The 16,368-nt window shown below is 44.1% G+C and overlaps 1 protein-coding gene across 1 annotated transcript in view; it reads left to right on the top strand.

Annotated features, from left to right (window-relative positions):
• Positions 1-15,948: 15,948 nt before the first annotated feature.
• Positions 15,949-16,368, top strand: part of MIPEP (mitochondrial intermediate peptidase) — a 114,999-nt gene continuing 114,579 nt past the window's right edge. The window contains exon 1 of the mRNA XM_030562156.1: positions 15,949-16,110. Coding sequence (XP_030418016.1) covers positions 15,949-16,110 — 162 coding nt within the window. The remainder of the gene's footprint in view (positions 16,111-16,368) is intronic.

Here is a 16,368-nt window from a genome sequence, read left to right as displayed (position 1 = left end):
TGTCACAGAAATTTCATGTTAAAAATATTCTGACCTGCTCTCGTGTTGGCAGAATGGTAGGGCTTGCAAATTCTTTTCCCTTCCTCTCAAAGCTTGACCCTTTGACTTCCACCATTTGGCTGTCCCAGAAAGTGAGAATTACATGGGCTTTTCAAAGCCTGGGTCTCCCATGTGGCATTGAAACAAACAGATTGTATCAAGGCCCTAAACTGTGTAGTTTCTTGCATTTTTACCAACTGCATAAGTAGCCTACAAGGACTCTCTTCTCAGATAGCCTGCTCAGGTGGCAGTCCCAATGGGCTATTGCATTACAGAGGAAACATATGACTTTAATGTCTCTCTCCTCACCATCTTAGGTGTTCAGATACACAGTGAGGTGCACAATATGAATAGATAGAGAACTAATGGAATGAAGCTTGAGGAAGTATAGGAGCTACACATTGCAGTCAGTCTTCTAAGAAGTTTGAAATTCAACTGTGTGCAGTGGCATATTCTTGCTCTTAGGTTCTCAGGTATCTTGAAATTAGGACCCAATCCCATGAAGTGTTCAGAACCCTCAACTCCTGTTTGTCTCCGTTGAGGACAAGCACCAACGAGAAAGGGGCTTTAAGTTCATGTGTATATGTATATGCATATTATAGTATCACTTGATTTCAAAGGCCACATGGTCACACATCGCTGGGTAACTTAAGACAAGGATTTGGACCTTTGCATATAGTCTCTAATATTTTGCTTCCTTCTTTAATATTTAGACTGAAATAAACAGCTCTGGGAAAATATACATTTGCTATGTGTTAAATGTAACCTGCAAGGAAAAATAATTAGATCTTTCCTTTTTTAAAATTGCCTGTGATGCATAAAGGTGGTTTGAAATGTTGGATTTTTTCCCTCTGCATATTTTTTAAAATTAGAAATTCAGTTCTGTACCTGATGTTTCCTTGAAGACACGAGGGCTGAATGGAGAACCTGTAGAATTATATGGGCAACCGTGTCCAGATCACACAAACTCCCATAATAAAAACAGACTTTTTGAGGGGCCAGACCACAAGGAAAGCTTTGCTATAAAGAGATTCAGGGATGTTTCCTATTTGGCAAGCTGAGCACTATCAACTGGAAATTCATATGCTGCCACTCATAAATATTTTGGTTTGTGATGGGGCACTCACCTCTCATCCGTGCTTCCATTCAGCTGGGCATGGAGCCAGTGCCGGCTCCAGCTTTTCTGCCACCCCCAGCGGCAAAACAAAACAAAAAACAAACCAAAAAAAGACAAGCAGCGGCACTTTAGCAGCAGTTCAATCACTCCACTTCTTTGGCAGTGGGGCCTCCCTCTCTTCCTCTTCAGTGGCAATTCAGCGGCAACTCAGAGAGAGACCGAATTTCCACCGAAGACCTGGACGTCCCGCCCCGTTTCCAGACGTATTGCTGCCCCTTTGAATTGGCCACCCCAAGTACCTGCTTGCTACGCTGGTGCCTGGAGCCAGCCCTGCATGGAGTTCCAACCTTTCTGCTCCTGGTGCCCCCTGTAGGTTGTTGGCATCACTAGGTGGGACTTCAGTGACTCAGTCCTTCAGCCAAGTCACACAATCTGAAATAGATAACCCCTTTCCGGGGCAAGGAAAGTCTAACAAACTATCTGCCCTTATTCGGGTCTTCAACCCTGTCTTTGGGCTCTTTGAATCCATCCCCTTTTTCAGGCTTTTACTAAAGAGTCCAACCAGAACTGTAGGTCAGCCCTCACCAGGGTCTTCAGCCCATCTGTGGGCCTGGTTGCATTCCAGCCCCTTTCTTGGGCCTTTAGGTGAAAGTCTTGTCCACTTTGCAGGATTTACGCAACTTCCCCACAGGGACCCAGGCCCGCTTAGTATGCCAGGCCCCAACCCAGTGACCCTGTAAACAGCAGCCACATATGCTTCCCATAATAGTTGCTGCTGCTTCATTCCATGGGCTGGTTCCCACTCCCTCCTGTCACCTTCACCCATTATCTTAAGGTTACAGTCCTTGGGTTCTCCCCATCTTTTCCCTGCTTGAGCAGGGTCTCTTGCAGGCCTCCTTGACTGGGGAGTTTCACCATTTACCATCCTTTCCTCAACCTTCTTGTCCCAACCAACAACTGAGCTGCTGCAGCTCTTTTTATCTGAGCCTGCTGCGCTCTGATTGGCTGCAGCCTTTCTAGACAGGCCTGGAGGACCCACCTTCATGGCACCTTTCCTGGGGACTGTGAGGCCTTCAGCAGGGAGGCCTCAAAGGGCCAGGTATATCCCATCACAAAGTTTCCGTGCAAAAGAAATGGGTATGTGTCAGAATCTATCATTTACACAGCAAGCCCTCAGCAGATCAACACAGCACCCATGCAAACTGATGATAGTTTGTACCTTCCCATCTGCCTGCTATCTGTTTCCTTCTCTTTTGTCTTTATGTTAACTTTTACTTTTGGAGTGTAATTTGTGACCTGGGATGTTTTTCACTTGATGGCTCATTTTAACGTGTTGTGTTATTCAGATAGTGCCAATAGCATGACAGGTACTTTGCAGGCCAGTAAAGGGTTACTGACTTGTACATTGCACAGGTGTTGTGACAGCAAAGTTCAGAGCTTGTGTGCGTGACAAGAAAAGAGGTTAGCAAAGAGATGGGCATAGCTGCCCTTGTTAGGCCAAAAAATCAACCTGCATTTCACAAGGAAGAACAGAGCATTGTGAAGAACTTATAGAGGATTCCTTCTTGTGATTTTCAAAATATTGAAACTGCTGCCAGGGAAAGGAGGAGCACTAGTACCAAGAGGGGCTTCTCTGAGGCCAGGAGAGAGAGGCTGCAGTGCAGTATGCCTCTGACTGGGCTTTAGGACATGAGGAAGGAGATCCAGAAATTAAGATAAGATGAATTTGGCCACTGGGTGAAAGAGTTCAGGCAAAGTAAGAACTGGCTTGAACTTGGCCTGGAGACTATATATCAAGTATTGTTTGGCAGTCAGTTCCTCTCTCCTCATGGTCTATTCTGCACTGGTAGGTCCTGGATCAGTATAATGAAACTCACCATCACTCACGAAATCAGAGTAAAATCCCTATGCAAATGTTCTTTTCATTGTTGTTGTTTTATTACAGAAGCAGCCAAGGATCCCAACCGAGACTGGTTCTATCATATCTTTCTTTCATGGTTGTTATCCATGCAGTCCCTGCTCATCAGCATTATAGTCAGCTGCTAACAAATTAAAACAACATTCAGTCCAACGAACTGTATTCGCCTGTCCTTTCCAAACTCTGTCATTTGATTGCACATGGCGGATTTTTTGGTTATTATTTAACTATTTCAGGCCAATCTTTCAGGGTTATTGCAGGTGCAGTTGTATGAAAGAGCTGGCTCCTGCATCACAGCCTTCATTTGTCCAGCTGAAACTCACTGAATGGGACTGGCTTCAGTCTGGGAGCCCATCAAGGTTTTGGTTATTAATGATTCACGGCACTCTTGTCTCTCAGAGGTGGAGTGCATGGCCTTTACACTATTCACAATCTCTTTTTGCTTAGAAAGGGAGCCGCAGGAATGGAAATCAAGTTAGGGCTCCAGCATGGCAGTGTAGAGCACTACCCCAGCACCAATGCATGGATTTTATTAACCAAAACACTGTATAAAAGAGAGGAGACTGAGTGTAATAGATCTTGGGAAAATACCAAGTAACTGGCCAACAGGTATGGAGAAGATGGATGTTTTGTTGTTTGCTACTATTTCTGCTTTTCAATAGCATGAAGACAGGCCATGGAAGTTCATTCAGAGAACGCAGAACATGTTTCCTGAAGCACATCATGTCATATCAAAAGTAGAACAAGCCATTAGATACTGCAGCACATTGCCAGTAATATTTGATATTGCCACAAGATGGTGATACAGTCCTTTCTGAAACTATTCAACTGTTCTGATCTGAGCTTTTTAATTGGTTCAAGTATCAGAGGGGTAGCCATGTGAGTCTGGATCTACCTAAAAAGCAACAAAAGAGTCCTGTGGCACCTTAAAGACTAACAGATGTATTGGAGCATAAGCTTTCGTGGGTGAATACCCACTTCGTCAGATGCATGTGGGTATTCACCCACGAAAGCTTATGCTCCAATACATCTGTTAGTCTTTAAGGTGCCACAGGACTCTTTGTTGCTTAATTGGTTCAGTTTACCAAAAAAATTCATGTCCCTGCAGTGTGTGAGTCCCCACTGGGCATAGTAACTTCCAGCCCCTTGCACCAGGGGGGTGAATTGTGTTCATTTCCTGTGACACACTAACTTCTGATAATACACATATGTTTTGTCTTTCATTGCTCACATTTAGCATCTGTGGACCCAAATGCTGGTCGGTCACTCTACTTCTATCAGGCCCATAGAAAGCAGCAGTTTTTAATATGACACAATTAAAACACCAAGTTATGACTACCTTGATTACTCAGCAATACTATGCTCTAATACAGGGGTCAGCAACCTGTCAGAAGTGGTGTGCCGAGTCTTCATTTATTCATTCTAATTTAAGGTTTCACGTGCCAGTAATACATTTTAACGTTTTTAGAAGGTCTCTTTCTATACGTCTATAATATATAACTAAACGATTGTTGTATGTAAAGTAAATAAGGTTTTTAAAATGTTTAAGAAACTTCATTTAAAATTAAATTAAAATGCAGAGCCCCCTGGACTGGTGGCCAGGACCCAGACAGTGTGAGTGCCACTGAAAATCAGCTCGCGTGCTGCCTTCAGCATGTGTACCATAAGTTTGCTACCCCAGTTCTAATAGCATGACTGCTTTGACTCATGTTTGAATGGCTAGTTGGGTAGCCTGTTAGTTATTAATTAAAATGTCTTGTTTGCTCAGTTTACTCCTTTATAAACAAACAAACCAAATAGTTATTTCCATATTATACACTTACTAATATTTGCAACCCTGTGGTCTTATGCCTGTCACTCTTTTGGCCCTCCAACTCCTTTGTTAGGGGTCCTATGTTCCCCTGCTGTCAAGTCTCAACCCTATTTAGCGTGTAAGGCGCTTGGGGCAGGGACTCTCTTTTACAGTACATTTGTGTAGCACAATGGTGGCCTGATATTGGTGACAGTCTCTGGGTTCTACAGTCCAACCAATCAATAATAACAATAAATCAAAGACTAACTGGAATGCTGTGTAATTAAATACTTTTCTTCTGGGTGACAGTGGAAAAAGCAAAAGTACAGTTCACTAGAGTTTAGCATTTAAATAAATACTATAAATATGCCACTTAAAGAGCTTGGCGTTGGCTTTAAATCTCTATTTTAATTATTGAACAAATCTGAAAACTAAACTGACCTCTAAGAATTCAGTAAGCAAACCTGTCATCCTCACTGCACATGCTTGAGGCCCACATTTCTTCACATGTAGCACTCACACTTCAGTGAAAGATCCCTGAAAACAGCAGTGTATAAAGAAGTGATGGGTTAGGTAAGACTGACAATCCTGCGTGCAGGTGAGTACATGTATACGGCTTAGGCAAGCAACCCCCCCATTGAAGACTCCAGAATTTATTCTAGCTTAAGGCACCAAGACGTGTGTTCTGTGTATAAAGGGATAGGAGGCTGTCAAACTTTTTCGTGATGTGCACCATGTCTTAAGAGAGAGATTGTCTTCTGGACACCGCCCCTGCTATTCACAACATCATGTACCATTTCTCCCTTTTGCAACCACATACCATCCTTTGGGCAATCGTTTACAGAGCACAGTAATGGTTGGGAAATATTTCATGAATGTTCAGTTTCGCTATTGCAAATTAGTCCTGGAAAGAATGTGGCGAGCTAGCAGCAGGTGTCCAGCTACCATGTGTTCCACTGACCACAGTCTGAGAGTCTTCACTGGGGGACATGGAAATTATCTAGTGACAGAACAAAAAGTTTATGAAAAGTGTCTCAAAATTAAGCTCTTCCCTGAGAAGTCAAATTAAGCAAATAACTCCCCAAGAAAACCTGGTTATACTTAACTATGTATTACCATTAGCTAATCCTTTTTTAGTTAATATCCTGGTTGTTTGCATTTTTCAAGAAGAAGAAAGGGAGGTGACGGCAGAAAAAATATCAATAATTTTGTAAAGAGGCAAAAGGAAATAATGATCACAGCATACAATCACATTAATGAGAGAATTTATTTAAGCACCAGTTGTGTAAAATCTACTCATACTGAGTATCACTTACTCACATGAGTAGTCCTACTGAAGTTACCCAAAATACTCCTCATAATTGCTACTCAATGTGCATAAGCGTTGCAGAATCAGACCCTCAACTAACAAACGCTAGCAGTATTCAGCGGTAAGGCTGTTGGATATTCATTATTAGTGTACTGCAATAGGTCCCGTTAAGAGGCATTAAGGCAGGAGAGACTCTCTCCTGAAAAGGTAAATACAGGCAGGTGTTGTGAGGCTAATGGCCCAAGCCACCTGCTCAGAGCATGAAGCCCAGAGGGAGTAGTGGAGCTCTGGGGTTCCCTAGGGATGCCAAATGCAGGGGTTGGTTGCAGATTGTATGACTAACCCAGAAAAGGCAGTTGTGTGTGATCCTGAAAGTAAGTAGTAACAGGGATGCAGCGTCTTCTTGGGCACAGGGCTAGACAGAGTGGCTCACTTGGGGATTTTTGAGCAAGGAAACTACCTGTGTTCTGTATATTCTTACATACTGCTGTTAAGGGAAATAGGACTTCGTGGTGATTTCTATAAATAGCCTGCACCAAGGAGTACTATGTATCAGAGGGGTAGCCCTGTTAGTCTGGATCTGTAAAAGCAGCAAAGAGTCCTGTGGCACCTTATACACTGACAGACGTTTTGGAGCATGAGCTTTCGTGGGTGAATACCCACTTTGTCGGATGCATGTCCGGATGCATGTATTCACCCACGAAAGCTTATGCTCCAAAACGTCTGTTAGTCTATAAGGTGCCACAGGACTATTTGCTGATTTAAGGAGTACTATATCACTGATCATATTCACGTAGCACAAACATGCAAGGCTCAGAAGTTAATCTTTTCACTCAGTCTAATGGGCAACAGTAGCACTATTATTACATTTTCCTCCATGTTACTGCCTTATTTTAAGTTAATACAGTTTTTGATGGCTTAACTCCTTTTGCTTGTTTGTCTTTAAGGCACTGCTGGGTGGGTGGGGAAATCACTTCTTGGAGTCCTTATAGTCCACTCATTAAATACATAATGAAGAGCATTTTAGAAGTAAATATCTGATCCAGCTGAAGCAAAGATTTCAAATTTATATTTGCCAGTGTACACAGGTTAGTACTGTCAATCTTAAATATACAGATAAAGGCCCAAGATCCTGCTCCCATTGAAGTCAGTGGGAGTCTGACTGTTGACTCCTTTCATGAGAACAGGATAGAGATCTGGGCAGTAAAAGAACAGTTAATTACAGTGGTTCCATTTTAATATCACTATTTTGCCAGCTGTAGATGTTATGAACTAGTCATCCCTAAAATGCTAAAATGAGAAAGATTGACTTCTCTTTCCCGATATTTTTAATTCTGATGGTATTAGCAGCTTTTTTTAATTCCCTGGAACTGAGTTTTTGGGGCTAGTATGGCAGGAGGAGGGGTTTACGCTTTCCTTTTAGAAGTGTGAGATAGTTGTTCAACAAAATTTAAAAGGTGATCATAATTACCTGCATTGAGATTTTATTACAAACTTCAAACTCAAGCCACTTTCACCAAGATCTATGAAACCAGGTTGATTTTTTGACCCAGTCAGTGTATGGATTAGGTAGAAATTATGTTCAAATTGTGGGGTTTGTACTGTACTGAAATGCAATTTACTGGCCTGATCCTGAAAGGGGCAGAGTGCCTGTGATTCCTTCTGATAACAGTGATTGTGTGAGGTGCTGCACAGGCGCAGAACAAAAAGACAGTTCCTCCCCCAGAGATCTTACCATCTGCATTTAAGACAAGAGACAACAGGGGGAGACAGACAGATAAGGGCGATTTCATTTTCATTTATTGAATCGTTCAGCCAAATTCACATAACCTCCAAAAAATGAAACTGTAGCCAGCATGAAAACAGGACTGCTACTCTCAAGGGCATCCTGGAATCCCTGGGAACCCTGGACACAATGGCTTACCTGGCTGTGATGGACAAGATGGATCAAAGGATGACAAAGGGCATACAGGTACCAAGCTACCTATTTTGCTGTTAACTTGAGTAATATTATATCAGGTTGTTGGCAACTTTCCTTGTTTTGAATGGCTCAGCACTTAAGTAAGAGCTATATTAATTAGCATTTTCAATCCAGCTTTCAAAACACACTTCACACTCTCTTCCAGATGCTTGCTTTTGTATATAGAAATTCAAGAAAAGAGCTAATAATGAATGTAATTCATGGGTAGAGATTAGCTGCAAAAAGCAAATGGCCACAAAAAGGACTTCAGTCTTTAGTTTATTTTGCATACATTTTTAAGACCGTTTGAAAATGCAGAAGGCCATATTTTGCAATCTGAAAACCAACTAATACCTAAATATCAGATGTGTCCCAATGAAGAACTTAAAACAGAGGAAAAAATGTGAAATCACTTGTACAATGTGACAAGGTGTGTGGAATGACAGGAAAACTCACTTTCTTTGTCTGACATCTTAACTGTAAATGTGTAGGGCCTGATCCTGAGCTCAGTAAGTAGGAGTAAATCAGCAGATATCCCACCAGCTTCAGTGGAGCTACACTTGTCAAAAACTTGTGTGAGTGAGAGTAGGAGCAGGCCCACTGTGCTCTTGCAGGCTATAAAAGAGATTGAAGCCAGAGGTAACTCTTTGCTCATCTGCATGCTGACTGAGCTCTGATAATTCCCCCAGTTCTTTAAACCTCAGATAGGCTAACACAGCTTTTGGGCCCCAATACAGGAAAGAATCTCTCTGTTCATGAAAGCACATAAGCGTGTGCTTAAGTCCCATTGAACTGAATGCATTAAATTAATATTAAGCATGTGCTTAACTGCTTTCCTGATCAGGGCCCTGGCACCTAGGGTGTGATCCACAAAGGTATGTAGGTACCTAAGTCCTATTTTTAGGCACCACTGTGATCCATAAAATTCCTGTTTGGCTGCTGCATAATTCCATAGGCAACAACATTCACTTGGTGACCAACTCTTTGCCTCTAGCAATGTGCACTGAAGCATCACTCTAGGTACCTGAATGCTTATCTCACACTTGAGTTTATGCAGTGCTGCCTCAGGATAGGCAGCCGCCGGACACCCATCTCCTGCCTAAGCCCAAGAACAATTTACACACCAGGACAGGTAGGCATTTAGCAGCCCATCTGGTTTGTGTATTTGGCAGGCCAGGAAGGAGAGGAGCAGGAGAAGCCCCCTTATAATCTATTGCTCAGTGGTTAGGGTCCTCGTCCAGGATGTGGAAGACTCCCTGTTCAATTCTCCTGAGGGGGAGAAGGGATTTGAACAGGGATTTGGCACCTCTCAGTTGATGATCTAAGCATTGGACTATGGAATATTCTGATGTAGATCTTCCACAGTCTCTCCTATTGAAGCTGTTCACCTTTAATTATAATTGACTAATTAAATATTAATTGAGCCAGTGAAAGAGTTAGAGTAACTCTATAGCCTCTAGAGCACTCACCTGAGAGGTGGTAGATCCCTAATCAAATCCTTTCTCCCTCTCAGGAGGAGGGGTAACTTGAACTTGGGGTCTTCCACATCCTGAATGAGTACCCAGTCCACTAGGCTGAAGGTTATATGGGAATGGCTCCTCCCACCATTTTGTTTTGTGCCCCACACATGACATGGGCACCTAGCTCTGCTTTCAGTCCACAAGCCAGAGGAAGAAAGGTGTTCAGCTGCCTGTCTCCAGGAGAGGGTGAGGCTTAGAACTCCCCCTCTGGTTCACATGTCCCATTGGCTAGCTTGAGCAGTTCCTTGGCTAGCATGCTGGCTGTGTGGATTGCAGTCTCAGGTGCTATCTCTTCCCATTCATTGTATAGGGCACCTAGACACCTATCTCAGGGTTTATGGGTTGCAGTGGCATTATGATTTTCTAGGTACATAAAAGTTAGGTGCCAGCACGCTCAAGCTATGGCTACACTATGAGGCTTTTAGTGAGATGGCTGTGCGGCTACAGCCGTGCTGCTAAAAGGCACGCAGTGTAGCTGCTGTTTGTCAGCAGGAGACAGCTCTCCTGCCAACACAACACTTCCACCCCTGACGAGCAGGAGCGGCTTTGTTGGCAGGAGAGTGCGCCTGCTGACAAAGCGCTGTTCACACCGGCGCTTTTCCTCAGTAAAACTTTTGTCGTTAGGGGTTTTTTTAACATCCCCGAACAACAAAAGTTTTGCCGATGAAGCGCCAGTGGAGACAAACCCTCTGTGTCAGAACGCCTAAGTTCCTTTGTGGATCTGGGCCCCAGTGTCACCACCTGGGATCTCCAGAAGTGCCAGGTTGTTCTGGATTGGGCTGTTGACTTCATAACTAAACCCAGCATCTCCTTATTTATCAGAAAATCATCAACATCAAAAGAAAATGTATTCTGCAGAATCAAATCTAATTTGATCTAACTGGCACGGGAGGACTGGAACTGAACTAATTTGGAGAGTGACTAATTTATCATCTTTAATACTCACATCTATGAAATGTTCTTTAGTTCCCAGATAAGCACCTTCCACCATACCCCTGTTCTTTCAATGCACCAACTATGGCAGAATACAAAATATTCATCTAAAACAGGGGTCGGCAACCTTTCAGAAGTGGTGTGACGTGTCTTCATTTATTCACTCTAATTTAAGGTTTTGTGTGCCAGTAATACATTTTAACCTTCTTAGAAGGTCTCTTTCTATAAGTCTGTAATATATAACAAAACTATTGTTGTATGTAAAGTAAATAAGGTTTCAGAATGTTTAAGAAGCTTCATTTAAAATTAAATTAAAATGCAGAGCACCCAGGACCGGTGGCCAGGACCCGGGCAGCGTGAGTACCACTGAAAATCAGCTCACGTGCCGCCTTCTTCACCCGTGCTGCCTACCCCCGATCTAAAATCTACATACAAAAGAAGCTTGTCATTGGCTTCTTAAAATGCAGATCACTATTGATTACCTTCTAGTTTTATCATACAATGGGCCTCCAGGAAATCAAAGAGGGATTGAAAATTGAAAATAGAAGGCAAAAATACTCTTTTCTTTCCAGCAAATTCCTATCTATTAGTGCAGTTGCCTTTAAAAACCCATTCACCAACATGTACTATGTTGTGGTGACTCAAATACCACAGGTTTGTTTTCTTGTTCTTAAAATAACTGTGATGACTGTATGGAGTCTCTTGGCAATTGTTGACTTTTTAATGGTTACCACTCTGCTGTAACTGTCCAAACTGATTTGTGGTGACTGTATCACTCTCTATACTGTATATTGCAAATCTATATTTGCATTTGCAGACATTAGAGTTAGTCTTGTTCCCTTTGAAGCCAATGGGAATTTTGCCACTGACAGCAATAGGAACTGGACTGGGCCAATTATCTACAATATTATACTTTGAAATAAGTGCTCTCAAGCCCCACTGAATAGTGAAGGAGAAGAGGATAGTTACCTTGGCTCATGTATGATCATTTTTCCTTTAATCATTCCTGGCTGATTGCTCATAATTTGCTATCCCACCATTTCATGGGCTCCCTTGAGATTATGGCAAAGATTGTTTCAACATCTGCCCATCATGGAACAGTTACAGAGTTGAGGTTTGTTAGGCCTATGGAACAGGAGTCTGAATGTCTGCCTGAGATCTGTATGCTCTGCCTAACAGGACAGTATGTTGTTATGACACCACTGGCCAAGCCCCTTGTCATGACTTGACTTAGTTTTAAATGAAAATAAGTTGATGCTTAACTAAAATAGTCTGTCCCAAAGCCCCTCTAGTCAATGGAAAACATCCTATGACCTTCAGTGGACTTTGAATCAAGCCCATAATGTACTGGGCAGGGAGCAAGTACAGTATGTGCAGAGGCTAGACATGAAGAAGTAAGGCTGAACACTGAGAACCTGATCCTGGAAGGCCTTGTGCAGTAAACAGGAGGCTGTTCAAGATTGCTGTGCTTCATTGAAAGTGTAAAAGGAGGGTACATGCAGGAAGAAATAATAATGTATTATTTGTATTATAGTAACATACAGGGAGCCCAATCACCGATCAGGACACCATTGTGCTAGGCACTGTACAAACACAGAAAAACTAAGTGCTAATATGTAGTCCATCTGAATGGAAGTCTCAAGTCCATCATGAGCCAATTCCCTTACTCTGAAAGTCATAGGGTAAAAAAGAATGTGTGGGCAGAGAACGTTTGTGTTTGAGGTGACCAGGACATTCAGTGCAATCCTTAGCATGAACGAAGTACTCAGCTGCACACTTCCTTCTTTGCTGTCATTCCTGTCACTAGCTAGCCGTTCAGCTGATCTCTCATTAATGCAGGAGGAAGTTCGTCATTACTTTTTTATCTTGTACTTTTGTGTGTGACACTCCTCACCTGTACTGTGCAGAAACAATTCTTCAATATCTACAAATGACGTACTCAAACTTAGTGATGTGCCTCAGTAACCTGGTGTACGATTATAAGAAAATGTCCTTCCTTTTTCATTTAGGAATGACAGAGTTGAAGAGAAGGGGAACAAAGGAGATCAAAAGAAGAGGATGACCTGGGCAACTGGGACCAAATGGAATTCTGGAACTGTGGGGACAAAGGTCAAAAAGGAGAGCTCAGACTGTAAGGACAGAATAGGATAAAAAGTTGGTCCTGTGGGCCCAAGAGGGATGAAGAGTGAAATTCAGCATTCAAGTGTAACTGGTTTGCTGGGTCATATTGGTAATTCAGATCCTAAATGAGTTATTGGAGATCTGATTATCCAGGAGTTCAGGGGGAAAAGGGGATAAAAGAAACATAGTGATACCACACTCATGCCAAGAAGTGCCTTGAATGTAGGTCATACAGTTGCTTTTAAACTTCCCTCTGCTCATATTCCAATCAAGTTTCACATGGCAATGTATAATGGCCAAACCATGAGCCAAACCCAGCAACTGGGAAATTTACCTGCAAATTTTCTGGGGTTTACTATTTCACCTACAACATCACTGTTTTATTCAAGAAATGTAAGGGTAGCTTGGTTAAAAATGGGATCAAGATGCTGCACATTGTGCCACACAATTAACTAAGAGTTACATACTTTACTTCTTCTGAAATGCCTGGGCAGTTAGGAATCCAAAACCATCAGACCCTTTCAGTTTAGGAACCCCCCCACCCCTGGCATCTATCACTGTCAGCCTCCCACCTCCACCAACCTTCCCAGCAGTGAAAACGATCACAGAGGTATACTTAAATAGAAAAGGGATTTTATTAATAAACCACTTAGTAGGTTTAACACAACAGGGGCATGAAGCCTGAACCCAAACTCCAAAACAAGAGTGGACAACAAATATATAAAGGTCATAAACACAATACTATATCCATGCAGAAACCAAGGTGAGGGCACCAGACTGACCAAGAACCCTTGACTCTCCGACCAGGAAGTGTCGCCAGGAACCCAGGAATCACTGCTCAGGAACTCGCTGTCAGGAACACTTCCAACAAGGACATCAGGAACAATGGTAAGTGACACGGGTCTTCTGTCTTCTCCTTCTCAGACCTCCTTCAGTACTAACAGAGCTACCCCTGCTTTCCCCAAGTCCTATAGTACTAACAAGCTAGCTTTGCTTTCCCCCGATAAGACTTAGATACAGGCTGCCAGTAGGACAGACAGCAACCAGTCCTTTTTTTAAAGGACAGACAGCAACCAGTCTCTGTGTCAAGTCCTTATATAGATTTTCACACTGATCGCATGTCCTTTCCCACTCTTTCTGGTTACTGGGCAGACTTGCCAGCAGTATCCAGGCAGACTGCAGTATCCGTTACTTACACAACCGTCTAAAAGATTTCAAACACCAACAAAGCTGTGACTGTCCAATCAGGGACAAGTGCTTGGAAAAAGGCCGCCAAATTGGAACTAAGGGACAAGAATAATCCCATCCAAGAGGGAGCACATAGGAGGGTGAGAATAATTAAAATGGTGATTCATTGTTTACAGTTCCCCTCTTTGTTGGCCATGTGAAGTAACACAAACTATGAGTCACCACAATACTATACCTGTATAAGGTATTCTGTTCATTGTCCAGCAAACCCCAAACGTTACCTGGATTTAAACCCTTGGTTAGTTTTTAATCACAGTTGTTGATGATTGAAAGGCACCTTACCTTTCAGCATTACTCTGACATTAACCTATGTTTATTATTGATAACCTTTTAAATTCTTTTCTGACCCAACAAACCAATACCACGATTCCTATTATCAATATAATCTGAACGATCAATACGTTGCAACAAGATATTCCATATTTAATTCAGATTAACTGCCCCACTAAACAGTCCTTTCACCAGTGACTAAACCCAAATTCTGAGGCAACTCATTTCCGAATCTATTCTATCTGCTTGGAAGAGTGATGCACTGTAAGCATCACTTCCTTCTCATCTTTCTCCAGCTGCCTTAACTGCTGTCTAAGATGAGGATGACATACGATCTCTCTGAGCAGAAGATTTGCACCCAGGTGTACTGGTGTTACATGGTCATATAGCACATAATGCATGGTAATAGTTTGCATTGACACATTGTTCAGAACTAAATCAATATCACATCCCTGTACAGATAGTACAGAGCACAGGTTAACATGGGGATTGTGATATATATACCTCATAGAAATCATTTACCACAAACTTTGGACACCAACGTCTAATGCAGATGCATTTTGCATCCACAAATACGATAACAGATCGGTTGTAATCACTGGCACTTAGTCTGTAGTGGCATTTACCCTCTTTAGGATCTAAACAGATATGGGACATATCAAATACCCTGAGCCACAGGTATAACCTATATCATACTCCTCTACATGGGAGTTTAAGTTAACACTCCTTTAGGCACCCTCTTTCTCGTGCCCACACCTGTTCAACTCTACTGGCATAATGACAGACTGATTGACATTAAGTCCCAGTGGAACCAAAGGGTAAAACCATTCCCTCTGGGCTGTTCAATAGTGAGGACAAATGCAATAACTGTATTAATCTCATTTCTGTAAGCGAAATTCACTAACCTCCACCATTTTTGGTGATCTCATTCAAAGGAGTTGGTGAGGTTTCTCCAGAGGTCTTCCCTCAACTCTATTGGCAGAACTCCACTAAACCCATCTCTGAGTAGATTTTTTGCTACTGTGAATATCCAGTCCTGAGACTGCATACAGGACAGAGCCATCAACACACTGATCTGCAGGACATCTAAAGCAGTTATAATATTCAGATGATCCTGCTTCTGGAGCCTTAATCATCCTGGCATGACACTAGCAATTCTATATTGCATCACACTCAGTTGATGTAGGGATGTGACAGGGAAGCCATATCTGCGCCTAGAGCCCCTCTCTTGCTCGCCAAGATTTCCTTATGCATAGTGTTAAGAACACCTAGGCCAGTGCCCACCCCTCCTGGGATCACAGCTAGGATGGCTCTTGCTCAGTCTAGAGCTCCTCAGCGTGACGCTTTCCAGCCAGGAGCACCATGCCCCGGGAATGGCCTTACATGCGGTACACACCAGAGCCTTAGGCAAAGGCTGCCGGGGAATTCCTGTGCCAGCCCCAGGGCACAGGCCGGGTTATTCTTCATAGAGGCGGTGAGCAGGGGAGGAATCACTAAAACACACACAGCGATGTGCTGGCCCCAGGAGCAAGACCCGCCAAGCCCCTGCCGTACCCCCGGGCCCTCACCGCGCCCTGCCAAGGCTCAGGCCCCGCCCCGCCGGCTCCTCCTCACGCTGGGCGGGACGTGCCGGGGTCGCGGCCCTCAGCAGCAGCCGGAACTGGGAGGTGACTCCCGGCGCTGACGGCGCGAGCTCGGCCCGGGCTCCTGCCTTTCCCGCCATGCTGTCCGGGTGCAGGCGGGCGCTGCCGGCAGCCCTGCGCCTCGCGGTGCGGGGCTGGGCAGGGGGCGGCGGCAGGAGGCGGGTCAGCACCAGCTGGTCCCCGGTGGGAGCCGCCTTCGATGCCAAGCAGCAGCGCAGCCGGCTGACGGGCCAGAGCACGGTGAGCGGGCGGGGCCCGGGCCCGGGCTGGGCGGGGCGGGTTGAGGCCCGCCCCCTCGTGGAGGTGGCCGGGGCCCTCCAGCCTGAGCCCGGCGGAGGCTGGGAGGCGCGCTGCGGTCGGTCGCCTCTCGGGTGCGCAGCTGCTCGCACAGCGGCCCCCGGGATCGCGCCTCTCCCCGAGCCCCTGCTGGGACCTGGGGGCGCCCCGCACGCCCAGATCTGCGTCCGTGGCATGTTGGCGCCGGGATCCGGATCGGTT

The sequence above is a fragment of the Gopherus evgoodei genome, chromosome 1 (assembly GCF_007399415.2).
Source record: "Gopherus evgoodei ecotype Sinaloan lineage chromosome 1, rGopEvg1_v1.p, whole genome shotgun sequence".
Lineage (NCBI taxonomy): Eukaryota > Metazoa > Chordata > Testudines > Testudinidae > Gopherus > Gopherus evgoodei.
The sequence above is the reverse complement of the archived record's forward strand: the minus strand, read 5'-3'. Positions and strand labels throughout refer to the sequence as shown.